General features: G+C 39.4%; 2 protein-coding genes across 2 annotated transcripts; both read left to right on the forward strand.

Moving 5' to 3' along the window:
• The first annotated feature begins 424 nt into the window (after positions 1–424).
• On the forward strand, positions 425–2,735 carry LOC105831532 (protein adenylyltransferase Fic). Its single transcript, XM_012671720.3, has 4 exons — positions 425–791; positions 921–1,596; positions 1,685–1,891; positions 2,002–2,735. The coding sequence occupies exons 1-4, from the start codon at positions 581–583 to the stop codon at positions 2,357–2,359; spliced, it is 1,452 nt and encodes a 483-aa protein (XP_012527174.1). The 5' UTR covers positions 425–580; the 3' UTR covers positions 2,360–2,735.
• A 276-nt stretch (positions 2,736–3,011) lies between these two features.
• On the forward strand, positions 3,012–12,069 carry LOC105828307 (protein mothers against dpp). The gene is made up of 3 exons (XM_012666570.2): positions 3,012–4,570; positions 5,610–6,942; positions 7,016–12,069. Exons 2-3 carry the CDS (start codon positions 5,693–5,695, stop codon positions 7,173–7,175), a joined length of 1,410 nt encoding a protein of 469 aa, XP_012522024.1. The 5' UTR covers positions 3,012–4,570; positions 5,610–5,692; the 3' UTR covers positions 7,176–12,069.
• The last annotated feature ends 436 nt before the right edge of the window (positions 12,070–12,505 follow it).

Below are 12,505 nucleotides of genomic sequence, written 5' to 3' on the forward strand. Positions count from 1 at the left end.
GCATATACTTACGCTCCGGGCAAAATGCCGCTCGACGAGCGCGGGAACGCGGATACCGAGAACAAAATCGGTCGAGTTTCAAACTACGACGGTCAGCGGGATAGTGGGGAAAGGAAAGGAAATGGCTCATCGCGTCGGAACGTTTTCGCGAAACGAAACGCACGCCGCCGGTCGGTAGATCTGTAAACCGACGGAAGTATTTTATAAAGCGCGAAGTATTTACCGAGCGCCGCGAGTGTCGCGTCGAACTTTTCGAAAGCTTCTCGCGGTTCCCCGAGAGATGGCCACGGACGAGCGAGACGAACTGGCGGAACGAGCCAATGGCGTGCGCGCGATACGCGGAGCGCGCGGGAGTCGGCCAATCGGGACGAACCACATGGATTCGCCGCGTCAGCTAGTTGCCGTACTCGGTGACGAGCACAGACGTGGGAGCGGAGGAAGGAGGGCGTGAGGGAGAGTGCGACGCGTTGCGTCATATGGGTACGTATGTACTAGCGATACGGTTGATGACAAGCATGCCGCGTTTCGGAGCCGTCCGGAGGAACGAGAACGTCGAGGATCGCCGCCGCGAGGAGGAGAGATGCTGCCGGCGTGGATTCACGGCTGCTACGTACGTAGCCACGGCAAGACCTCTCACGTGAACGCGAAGCGCGGGGATGCCACGGACCCCACGGACACGACGGGTATGTCACCGAGACTCCTCGTCACTTTTCTCATCATCACGATCGTCGTCGTCGTCAGTACGTTGCTGTCGAGATACATAGGCGGCCACCTGTCTGCCAATTCCACGGGTGAGCTGACATGCCTCTTCGGAGGGGAACGAGAGATTGTTTCTTGCAACATTGAGATGTCTCTCGTCTTGTAAGTGTATCATTCGAACGATTATTAACGTCACAATTGTTTTGTTATCTTTTTTTCAGAACAGAAATTCCATAACGGCCGTTCCGTATTCGTGCCACTTAGCTCTGAGGGCGTTTTGAATGTTTATGATGATTACACGTTCACCATTTCGAAGAGAAACACAGAGCTGGATAAGGTTCAATGTACCGCAGCGTCAACAGCGGAGGCCCTGGCATCTTTGCACTTGGCACTAGATATGAAGCTATCTGGGAAACAGGAGAAAGCTATAAAATTGTTTCAGCATGCAGTGGCGTTGGCACCTTGTCATCCGGATATTCTGAATTACTATGGGGAGTTTCTGGAGCACACTCAGAACAATGTGATCAAGGCTAATGAATTTTACGTGCGCGCATTAACTTACGAGCCAAATCACGAGGGCGCTTTAATAAATAATCAAAGGACAGCTCGCGTGGTTGAGGAACTTGACAGGTTAATGCTTAGGCGCATTGATGACAAGAGAAATACACTATCCAACATACCTGACAACAATGCTGCGTTGATACGTGCGAAAAAAGAGGCTTACTTCCAACATATCTATCATACAGTCGGAATCGAGGGTAATACTATGAATCTGGCGCAGACGAGAGCTATAGTTGAGACACGTATTGCGGTGGCTGGAAAGAGTATCGACGAACACAATGAGATCCTTGGATTAGATGCTGCTATGAAGTACATCAATGCGACCTTGGTTAATAGGTAAGTTTCTACAAAGCAATAATTTTACACTAAATACAAAAATGTTTTTATTATTTTATAATTTATAATTTGTATAAATACATTTCAGAGTAGGGTCCATCTCTATAAAGGATATACTGGAGATACACAGGCGTGTGCTAGGACACGTAGATCCCATCGAGGGTGGTCAGTTTCGAAGGACTCAAGTGTACGTCGGTGGTCATATACCTCCAGGTCCTAGTGACATACATTATCTGATGGAGGAGTTTGTATTATGGTTGAACAGTGAACAAGCTATCAGGATGCATCCAGTGAGGTGAGCGAATCTCGCACTTATTATATCAATATTTTTAATTGTATTTATTTTGGACAGATTTTATGAAAGAATTCAGCAAAGGGTATTGATACAGAAAATTTCATTTACAGGTATGCAGCTCTCACACATTACAAACTGGTACATATACATCCATTTACCGATGGAAACGGCAGAACATCCCGCTTGCTCATGAATATGATTCTAATGCAAGCCGGATATCCACCTGTTATCATTCATAAACAGCATCGCCATAAATATTACGAGTACTTGCAATTAGCCAATGCCGGAGATGTTCGGCCGTTTGTGAGATTCATAGCAGAATGCACAGAGCAGACGTTAGATTTGTTCTTATGGGCGACCAGCGAATTTTCTCGAGAAGTTCCTGCACTGAGTCAAGAGACATTATTTACAGAAAAGCACAATACAATTATTATAGAGGATAATGATGATATTCTGGAAAATGATTGAGAATTAACGTTAAGTAGCGTCTGGGAAGTATTTTTGAGACCAAAGAATGTTAACATTATTTATACTCGATATCATTATTTATTGAAAATTATAATTTTTAAACGAAACCTTAAACGAACTGAGTAAATAACGTACACAATTTAAAAATTTAAAGATACGAAGTAAGAGATATCATCAACCATCAGAACGAGATTTGTCTACAACTGTGTTAGAGTTGAAACATACCTGCTCTGTGCCTGTTTGTGATTTAAAAAGTATTGTTATTTATGAACTGCCAATTTTAACGTGTGTCCATGTAAATACGAATCTCTTCCACTCTGTTTAGAATAAATTATATTTATAATGTATATAATAAATGTGATAGCAACTTTCAAAATGTATATTGTATATTTTCATATATTAATTTAGAATGAAAATGAATTAACATTATATTTATTGCGATAAAATATATTTTTTTAAATTAAATTTGTGTATATAAATAGAATAACAAGTAAAACTAGTAACAAGTACCATATGTATTTTTACGAGTACAAAGACTCTGGTATTTTTCGGGCGGGTTTTTGAGTACATCGATATTACAATAGTAAAGCACGAATCGTTCGTGAACGGAATGTTTTCTCGATAACTATAACAATCTTTTAAGAATAGAACACATTCAAATTATAGAAATATATCTCGCGAAATAACAACCAAAATATCTAAATTTTTTCAAACTTGTTATATATATATAAACAAAACATAAATTATAAAGATCTCGGTACATGCAAAGCAATAAGTATTACAAGAACAGGTCAATATATCGAGCCAAAAGTTATCCTAATACTTATTGACCGACATGATTTAAAAATATAAGTATAAAACACAAATAAAAAATAATATGCTGTATATTAAACAAACTTTAGAAACGTTTCAACTTTACAAAGTCCTTATCAGTCATAATAAAAATAATTGTATATATTAATTATTATAATTATAAAAAACAAGAGTATAAATCTCGAAATTCCAATTTATTATCACTATGTCGATGACATTTTATTATTAATCAGTTTACATAGTCTTTGACTGTCGAACGTTACACTCGCTTTAATGCTTTGTCTGAATTTGGTTTCTATATTTTATATATCTGATCTAACCTAAGTATCTGCTTTTATTTTTTGTGCAATATTCTTATCATTTTATTGTGTCCATAAGTTACACATGGTTTCTTTTCGTTTTAACAATTTTAGATGTTTCCAAATATTCATTGACAAGACTTAGTATCATCAATTAATAATTAAATAATACATATACTAATATTAATTTAAATATACATATAACTTTATCAACGATGTACAAATATTGCATATAGGCTGTAACACTGTTGTATTATTGTTTCCTTGTTAAACATTGTATTAAAATTCGCGGTTGCTTGGCCGTTACAAAATGGCGAACTGAGGCAGCCAATCGAAAATCGTTATCACGCTGGCTCCACTCCCACTACAAATTCTACGTCGCCTCGGCGCGAGCCGAGCTCCGAGCTGCCGAGTAAACATTCGTCGTGTACAATGTCGCCGCGTGCGAGGTGATCGTCGTGTGTGTGTACGCGCGCCAAGTATCGCCGATCGCGTAGCTGACGGTAGAGTGTTGGGCGCGCATTTCCTGGAACAGGGGGGGGGGACGAGATGCGTGCGTGTTTATACGTATGTGTGTGTTGTGCGCGCGAGTCCGCCCGCTCGAAGTTCTGAGAAATCCACTTCGTCGCATTTCTCCGTCGCCATCGCCGCCGTCGCCTCCGTCGCCGTCGTCATCATCGTCGACGACTTTCGTCAGTAGTTGGCGCTCGAACGTCCGGAATGGCAACTGGGTGTAATCGCGGACGGAGCGGCGCGGGACGGCGGTGCGTCGCGACGCGAGATTGATTCGGGATCGATCCCTCGGCGAAAACGCGCCCCGGTGGCCGTTTCGCGGAATCGCGCCCTCGTCGGGTGTCCCCGTCGTGTCCGCGCGCCCTCGCGCGCGCGCGCTCCGGGTCCGGGGACCAGCGGCCCCGGCGGTCAGGCAGAGTCGAACGGCGCAATCGATAACCCCTGCGGGCGCTTTTTGCGCTGGGCGAGAGAGAGAGAGAGAGAGAGAGTGATCGTAATGGCGAGAGCGTGGCGTCGATCGACGATAGGCGGCCGGAGTGGGAGACGACACTGGTAAAAACAATGCCGAATCGCCAGGGAGTCACGCGTAAGTACATGACGAGAGACGAAGACGTTTACGAGGAGCGGAGGAGCGCGGTGCTCCTGGGTACTCCCGCACGCGCCGATTCGGGGAAGGGTGTAGTCCCAGCGTGCGCTTCCGGCGCGTCAGGTTCCTCTCTCATCTCTCTCTTTCTTTCTCTCTGTCTCTCTCTTTCTTTCTCTCTTCTTTTTTCCCTTCTACGCCGCGACGAGATATGACGTTCGACGGGAGCGCTCGCTCCGCCGCGCGGTTAACCGCGCGCGCGAGACGTTAGTCGGACCACCTTGCCCCGTTCAAAAACGCCTCGTCCTCCGCGCTTGCAAAACCGCGTTTATCTCTACGACGCAGCGTTACCGAATAAATGTCGCAGGTTCTTAATTCAGAAACGGGGGAGGAATCCGCTTTCGCGTATCCCGAACGCTAAATCGATAAATTATTAATATAAATGATATTTCTGTGTTGCGTGACTTTTGCCACAGACTAATGTATTCGAAATGTCGTTCGATCTCGGGACTTTCGGAGTAGTTTTCGCTTGAAAGAAAGTTGCAATATTTATGGGATTGTTTTGTGCTCTTTGTCAGCGGGTTGACGCGAACGCGGTAAGAGGAGACTTGCCAAAACTTCGCATTCCTGTAAAAATAGCATCGCAAAAATTCGGATTGTGCCGACCGACGAATTCGCGCTTTGTCCAGCGCACCGTTTGCGCGCGGTAGAAGAAAGCTGTTCTAAAAATGTAATCGTTCCGGAAGGTAAAAAGCTTTTGAGTCAAATTGTTAAAATGTAAACACGTGTTAATACGTTATTGTTTATGCAAATATATTTCTTTTTTATTAAATGTGAACGTTTTCGAGAAAAATTGACATTTTCCAGACGACGTTTACCCATTTTGTAACTTGAGAAGTGAACTTGGTTCGAGTCTTAAATAAAAATTTGATTACACTTGCAAAATTAATTTTTCAAAAATTTAGAAGAGGGAACAGCTAATGAATTATTCCACTTTTTAGATTCGTTTATGTATAAAAATTATTGTCATTTGTGATTTCAGATTGCTGATGAAGATTCTTGGTAGATGTGCATATGGATATTATGCCTATCCGTTGCTTCTAATTGATACATCACTTTCTAAATATGGATGATGAAGAAGGGACTTCAAGTTCTGGACCTATGTCTTCGTTAAACAGTTTGTTTTCGTTTACCAGCCCCGCTGTGAAAAAATTGCTCGGCTGGAAGCAGGGTGACGAGGAGGAGAAATGGGCCGAGAAGGCGGTAGACTCGTTAGTGAAGAAATTGAAGAAGCGCAAAGGCGCGATCGAGGAACTGGAGCGGGCACTGAGCTGCCCCGGGACGCCAAGTAAATGCGTGACGATACCCAGAAGTTTGGATGGAAGATTACAGGTGTCCCATCGCAAGGGCCTGCCACATGTGATATATTGCAGGGTATGGCGATGGCCGGATCTCCAGTCGCATCATGAATTGAAGCCACTGGAGCTTTGCCAGTATCCATTTTCCGCCAAGCAGAAGGAGGTCTGCATCAATCCGTACCACTACAAACGGGTGGAAAGCCCGGTACTGCCGCCAGTGTTGGTTCCTAGACACTCGGAATACGCTCCCGGCCATTCTCTGTTGCCATTTCAGCAGTTGGCCGATCCGAGCATGCCGCACAACGTGGCCTATTCGTCCAGCGGTTTCAACGCGGGTTCTACGAGCGGCGTCAATCCGACATCGCCCATGTCCTCCGTCGGCTCCGTGCCCAGTCCAGGTAGCACGAATTTGCCGAATCCTCAGAGCCCGTACGGCACCAACGGATTACCAGAGACCCCGCCGCCAGCGTACTCTCCGCCCGAGGATGGTTCGCAGACTGGGCAGACCTCATCATCGGACTCGGTTCCAATGGACACAAGCACATCGATTGAATCTGCGATACCTGTCTGTTATCAAGAACCCTCTTACTGGGCCTCAATCGCCTATTACGAGCTGAATTGCCGAGTAGGAGAAGTGTTTCACTGTCACTCGCACTCTGTCATTATTGACGGCTTTACAAATCCAAGCAACAACTCCGATCGCTTCTGCCTCGGGCAACTGTCTAATGTAAATCGAAATTCTACGATAGAAAATACGAGGCGGCACATAGGTAAAGGAGTGCATCTATACTACGTCGGTGGAGAAGTTTATGCCGAATGCCTATCGGATTCCGCGATATTTGTACAATCTAGGAATTGTAATCACCATCACGGTTTTCATCCCAGCACAGTTTGTAAAATTCCACCGGGATGCTCGTTGAAGATATTCAACAATCAAGAATTTGCCCAACTTCTGTCGCAAAGTGTAAACCATGGGTTTGAAGCGGTCTATGAATTAACGAAGATGTGTACAATAAGGTAATTTGATTCACGATATTATTATAATAAGAATATTTTGTAATATAATTACCTTTACAATTTCTGTTGCCAGAATGTCTTTCGTAAAAGGATGGGGTGCAGAGTATCACAGGCAGGATGTTACATCAACTCCCTGTTGGATCGAGGCTCATTTACATGGACCTTTGCAATGGTTAGACAAAGTGTTAACGCAAATGGGTCCTCCTCACAACGCCATAAGTTCAGTGTCATAAATCAACCCAGATGGCATGGAACATTCCATAATTGAAATTGACAATGTTGCAGCGACGCTGCAACGTTACTGCAGTATTGGGATGTCATGTAGTTCCAAATGACGACAGACTCGTAAGTGACAAGTCATGAGTTTGAGTTTACATCCCATGTATAGAGATATATCTTATCTCCTCTAAATTTTTACATTATCTCGAGGTATAAAGACGAATTCACAGATGTCAGTAGGCTAGACCAGATTTTGGTCCCCCAAAAGCTATTATTTACTCATAACCATACCAAATCTATATTGCAGTATTGCTGGAATGTACATGCCACCTGGAAATATACATGCATCACAGAAATTTATTTTAAGGCTATTCTGCATAAGACAAAATACGGTTGCAAGTCGCAGACACGAGACAGAAGTGTCAGTCGTACTATTAACGCTTCTGATTGTTGCATCCGCATCTTATGTAAAATGCCTTAAAGGGAAAAGAATAATTCATCTCGATGCACTTTTAAGAATTTATATAAATATCCCTTAACGTTCACACTTTATGAAAATCTCATAACATTCAAAAATAGTTCAATTGTGCCCGTTTTAAATAAGGTATTTATTTTAAGAATCAAAGTGACGAATTGGGGGGGTAAAAAATCGGGATGAAAGACGAATGACTCTTACAAAGTATATTTATTTATGAAAAAAAAATTTTTTATTGATATTAGTACAAAAGTGTTCAGGATTATTGATTTAATGTTACATAATTAAAAAAAGCTGCACAAAGTTTTTGAAACTAAATTTTCTTGGGATTTTTTAGACCCCATAGTGAACGTTAAGGGGTGTGTGCGTGCGTGCGTGCGTGCGCGCGCGCGCGCGCGCGCACATATATATATACATACATATATATGTATATTGGCTGTATTTGCCAAACATGGTAAAGTTATGGAGCTATGAATATGCACAGACGAAATACAATTACAGTAAGTTGTCCTATGTTATACCTACATAAAATCTTATATAAAGAGATGATAATAAAATCAACATAAAGGTAATGATTAAAAGAAATATAAAAACTTATAAGAAGTTGTGCAAAAGATATTTAACAGTGATCTCTGAAAGCTATTCTCGTGATTGCGAAATATACACTTAGATGCTGTAAAGCTCTTTTGGCTGTTACATAAGGACAAGAATTATATATAGAGAGAGATAATAATGATAAATATATAAAAAAGAAATATTTTTCAAATATGTATGCGTCAGTCTAATACTTTATTTTATATGAAAACTTATTGTAAGAAGTATTTGTCAAAAAAGTGTCATATTAGAAACAAAATCCTTTAAAAATTGAAGCCTTAGACAATTTTAAGATTTAATGTAATTAAAAAAAGGAAATACATAATTGTAATTGCTTAAAAGCAATTATGAAAGTAAGTCCCCCCGGATTATGGGAGGCGAAAAGATATTCTCTGTCGTTTGAATTAAGCATAGTCCAATGGTTATGTCTGTTAAGTTATGTGTGTGCTTTAAAGTACATTTGCATCTATATAGATCTACTCAAATTTATCGTTAAACGATTATAGCGGGCTTTTATTGATGAACAATGCGATCTATATTTCAATGTACAACATTGGACGTTGATCTCACGTTAACTGTCGGCAAAGTTAACTGCGTCCGATGATATATTGAAACGACAGACTCACTAATCTATAGAAAGATCTATGATTCACGGCTTACGCTCCATCTCTGCGTATATTACATTGCATTGTACTCTTTTTGATTATCGTATTGTGCGATTTGACGCTTTTTCCGTATTACAATTCCTAAAAACAGTACACGATTAGGTAAGTTTTATGTATTATAAATATGTGAAATTTTATGTGCTGTACATATTTGTTTATGAAAATTGTCGTACACACGTATATACAAGTGTGTGCATGTACGTATGTGTGTGTGTAATGAAAAGAATCGTCTATTAGTAAGTTGATACATTGCTTGAAAAGAATTACGTTTACCAGTCGATTGAAATTAAGCTTGATATTACGTTTGTTACTTTTTTACATTACGAAAGGTGCCAAAAAGAATGAAATATTCGCATAATATGTTTAATTTACGCACTGTGATATTTCATCAGAGAAATGCAATTCTTTCATTGTATCTAATCACGTTCTCAAAATTTTTAATCAATTGTCTCAAAAGAGTACATCGATTCTACGAGTGTCTTAAAAGCTGTCAGATATTAACAGTGCCTAATTATATAGACAATACCATCTTATTTCACTGCCATTTGCCTGTCACTAGTTTTGCCGGTGTGTGCCTAGCTGTGATTCTTTGCTATTCAATTTGGCAAATTTGCAATTTGGTGATAAACAAGAAAGTACGAAAGGGGAACAAGGCTATTTTTGGCTAATAGCATTATAATTTTTCCATAATAGATAAAAAAAGTATTAAGAAATAAGCTATTTGCTTAATTAAGAATAAGATATAAACTTATAATTGGATACAATTGAAATAAGATGTTTGGTAAAACAAAACGTAAAACGTCAGAATGCTTATTCGGTATTGCATAATGTACAATTGCGCTAATTGCACAAGTGATGGAGACAATAATTGATAACAAGAAAAAAAGAGGGTAAAATGTAAGATATATAATACTTTCAGCCCACTCCGAAGAAAATTTATTGTTCGATATAAAGGTAATCTGATCAAATTTTGTACGTGAAGGAACCTATCAGTATTCTGTATTAGAAGATAAAACTGTAAAAGTAAGTAGGAAAAGAAATGTTATGTGCCTATTATTTCTGAATTTTTCTACTGGTTCCTTTTTGCGATGTGATCTGATTTGCCTTTTAGGATTTTCGAGAAATGCACATGAATTAGAGACCTCTAATAGCGATTTATAGTAATCTACATCGATAAATCATCGATTAAGAATGGTGTTGCGAAATCTTTTCAGCATATTGAGCTCTGTCACGTTAGAAACGTGCACGATACATTACATTAAAATGTACGTGTACATGGATAGTTTCTCATACGCAAGATTACACCTGCAGCTTGTATTTCATGTTTTTATCACATCGTTTTCTTGCTAATTAAATCAATATAGATTAGTCGCGAAGCCCGTTTACAAAACAGTCTTGCCCGAGTCCTTAAGCCTAATATTTAAAACGAGGTACTTCCTTCGAAGTCTACGAGAATATGACTTCAAACTTAACGCTCTCAAGGATTAATGAAACAACTATACTTTTGTTGCGTGCCGCCCAAGTTTGTGCCTTTGGCTGCCTTTTATGTTATGTAGTTGTATAAGCGATATGATATATACGATTTTTTTAAATGTATAACAAGAGGAACGTGTGAAAGGAGTGAAATGTGTGTCCAAAAATGCATACGTGTTTTTTTATCCGATAAAAGACAAAGAATTGTACAAGAATCCTCTCGGTTGTTCACGTGTAAAATAAATGTACAGCTCTTTGTTTGCACTGTAATGTCACACACTGTAGTATACATATAGCTATGTATTAATCAGATGTAGTTGCCTGATATCGAGTCTTATTTGTTTAATATGTTTATCTAATGATTACAGTGGTGCGACGTGAATCAAAATTTTTGCAATCGAGCTACCTTGAAGAAAGTTGTCTCGTGCCTTGGAAAAAGAATATATGAAAAGAACTGAGCGCATCTGCGACACTTTTGCTGTCGATACATTGCTGACTCTTATTGTTTTAAATAACATGAATATGTTTATATCATTATTTTATAATATATTAACGTATAATATAAATTTTTCTTGTTAATCTATTAAACCGTTACATCATGTATATACACAAATAATGTTTATATGAAAAGAATACTTCAGACATCCATTCGTTAATCCTTACGTAGAAGTGCTCGGTTCCTTTTATAGGAAAATCATCTATTAATGTGAATGCCGTGAAAACTAAATGAATGATTGAAAAGTATGCGAAGTTGCGATTTGGAAACGGGCTCTCGCGATGTATTCCGCACGTTACCGATTGTAAATATGTTAAATCTCGTTAGCCGTGTCGAGAGCATATCTCTCTCTTCGGAATCCATTCCACATTATGTACCGTTAGAGAAGATAATCGCGAATGTTGTTTCCCCTTTGCGCGAGATTTTCCGAGACGCTCATGTGGCTGCATCGTATTCGCGACTATCAGCAACGACGTAGGCACACGAGCCCTCTTCTATCTTTGTACAGATACGCCACCTCTGCGAGAAAATAGCACGTAGTATCGTAAGACTATATGAAGTTGACGCGTGTTAGCCGCAAAATAGTACGGCATGTAGTACATCTTATTTCGCACGTTCTTTTCTTTATGGTGAAAAAGACATTTTATGTACAGAAATGATATTTTAGTCGTACATACATATATATATATATATTGTATATATATATATATATATATATGTATGTATGTATTTGTATGTATAATGTATATGACGTAGTGAAAAGATGGTAGAAAATCTTTATGTTATATGTGACATATTACGTGGTAAGAAATTAGGCTCCTAATGAAAAACTAGCATAAATGGTTGGTTAGTTAAACAGATCTGCGTATGCAGAGTGCATACTTTGTTACCACGAAGAAAGAATGAAACACATCCCAGCACTCTGATCGAGCGTTCTGTGTACCGATAAAAGATTTGCCGTTGTTGCTCGGCGAAATTTTTAAGTAGCCTGACAGGCGTCCACTGGACGCCGGATTACTTAGGATAAATTTTTCGTGATCAGCTGTGTGTATTGTTCGACATATAAAAAAAAATTATCTGCTCGGTCACGTTTGCGCGCCTTCACCTGTGCTGTCTACGCATGCATTTCTGGTAATCGTTGTCTTGTGCAGCTCTACCAAGTACGAAGAAATAAAATTAATACTTACTTGTGTATCTATATTAAATACTATGTTTGTATTCATTTCACGATTACGCAATTTGCCGACCCATCCCTGGATCTTTTTGATACATTGCATCACCGAAGTAATAGAATCTTATAAAATTAAATCTAAAAAAATTTCGATATCTCTGTAAAGCCTGTATCAGATTGAAGATCACATTGAGAATTACAAATTGGAGATTATAACTTAACAAATCGGAATCAGATTAAAATAAACTTTAAAGTATGACATGAAAAGAGATGCTTAAGAGATCATGGATTTCTCGATTTTGATTACTTTTTCATCTATTTAAAATGGATTTAAAAATCTCTAGAAATTCATGAATGTATTTAAAAATTTCTTTAAAGTTTTTTGTATGTATTTCATTTTGGAAAAAGTATATAATTTATTTTCGAAATTTCGAAAATTTTTTTGGATAAAAATCAGTCGAACCTAAGAG

Source organism: Monomorium pharaonis, chromosome 1 (genome assembly GCF_013373865.1).
Source record: "Monomorium pharaonis isolate MP-MQ-018 chromosome 1, ASM1337386v2, whole genome shotgun sequence".
Classification (NCBI taxonomy): domain Eukaryota; kingdom Metazoa; phylum Arthropoda; class Insecta; order Hymenoptera; family Formicidae; genus Monomorium; species Monomorium pharaonis.

Coding starts and splice junctions, on each gene's coding strand:
- LOC105831532 (XM_012671720.3), top strand. CDS start 581: ATGCTGCCGGCGTGGATTCACGGCTGCTACGTACGTAGCCACGGCAAG. Junction 1,597..1,684: donor AATGCGACCTTGGTTAATAG/GTAAGTTTCTAC, acceptor AATACATTTCAG/AGTAGGGTCCATCTCTATAA. Junction 1,892..2,001: donor ATCAGGATGCATCCAGTGAG/GTGAGCGAATCT, acceptor TTTCATTTACAG/GTATGCAGCTCTCACACATT.
- LOC105828307 (XM_012666570.2), top strand. CDS start 5,693: ATGGATGATGAAGAAGGGACTTCAAGTTCTGGACCTATGTCTTCGTTA. Junction 6,943..7,015: donor ACGAAGATGTGTACAATAAG/GTAATTTGATTC, acceptor TTCTGTTGCCAG/AATGTCTTTCGTAAAAGGAT.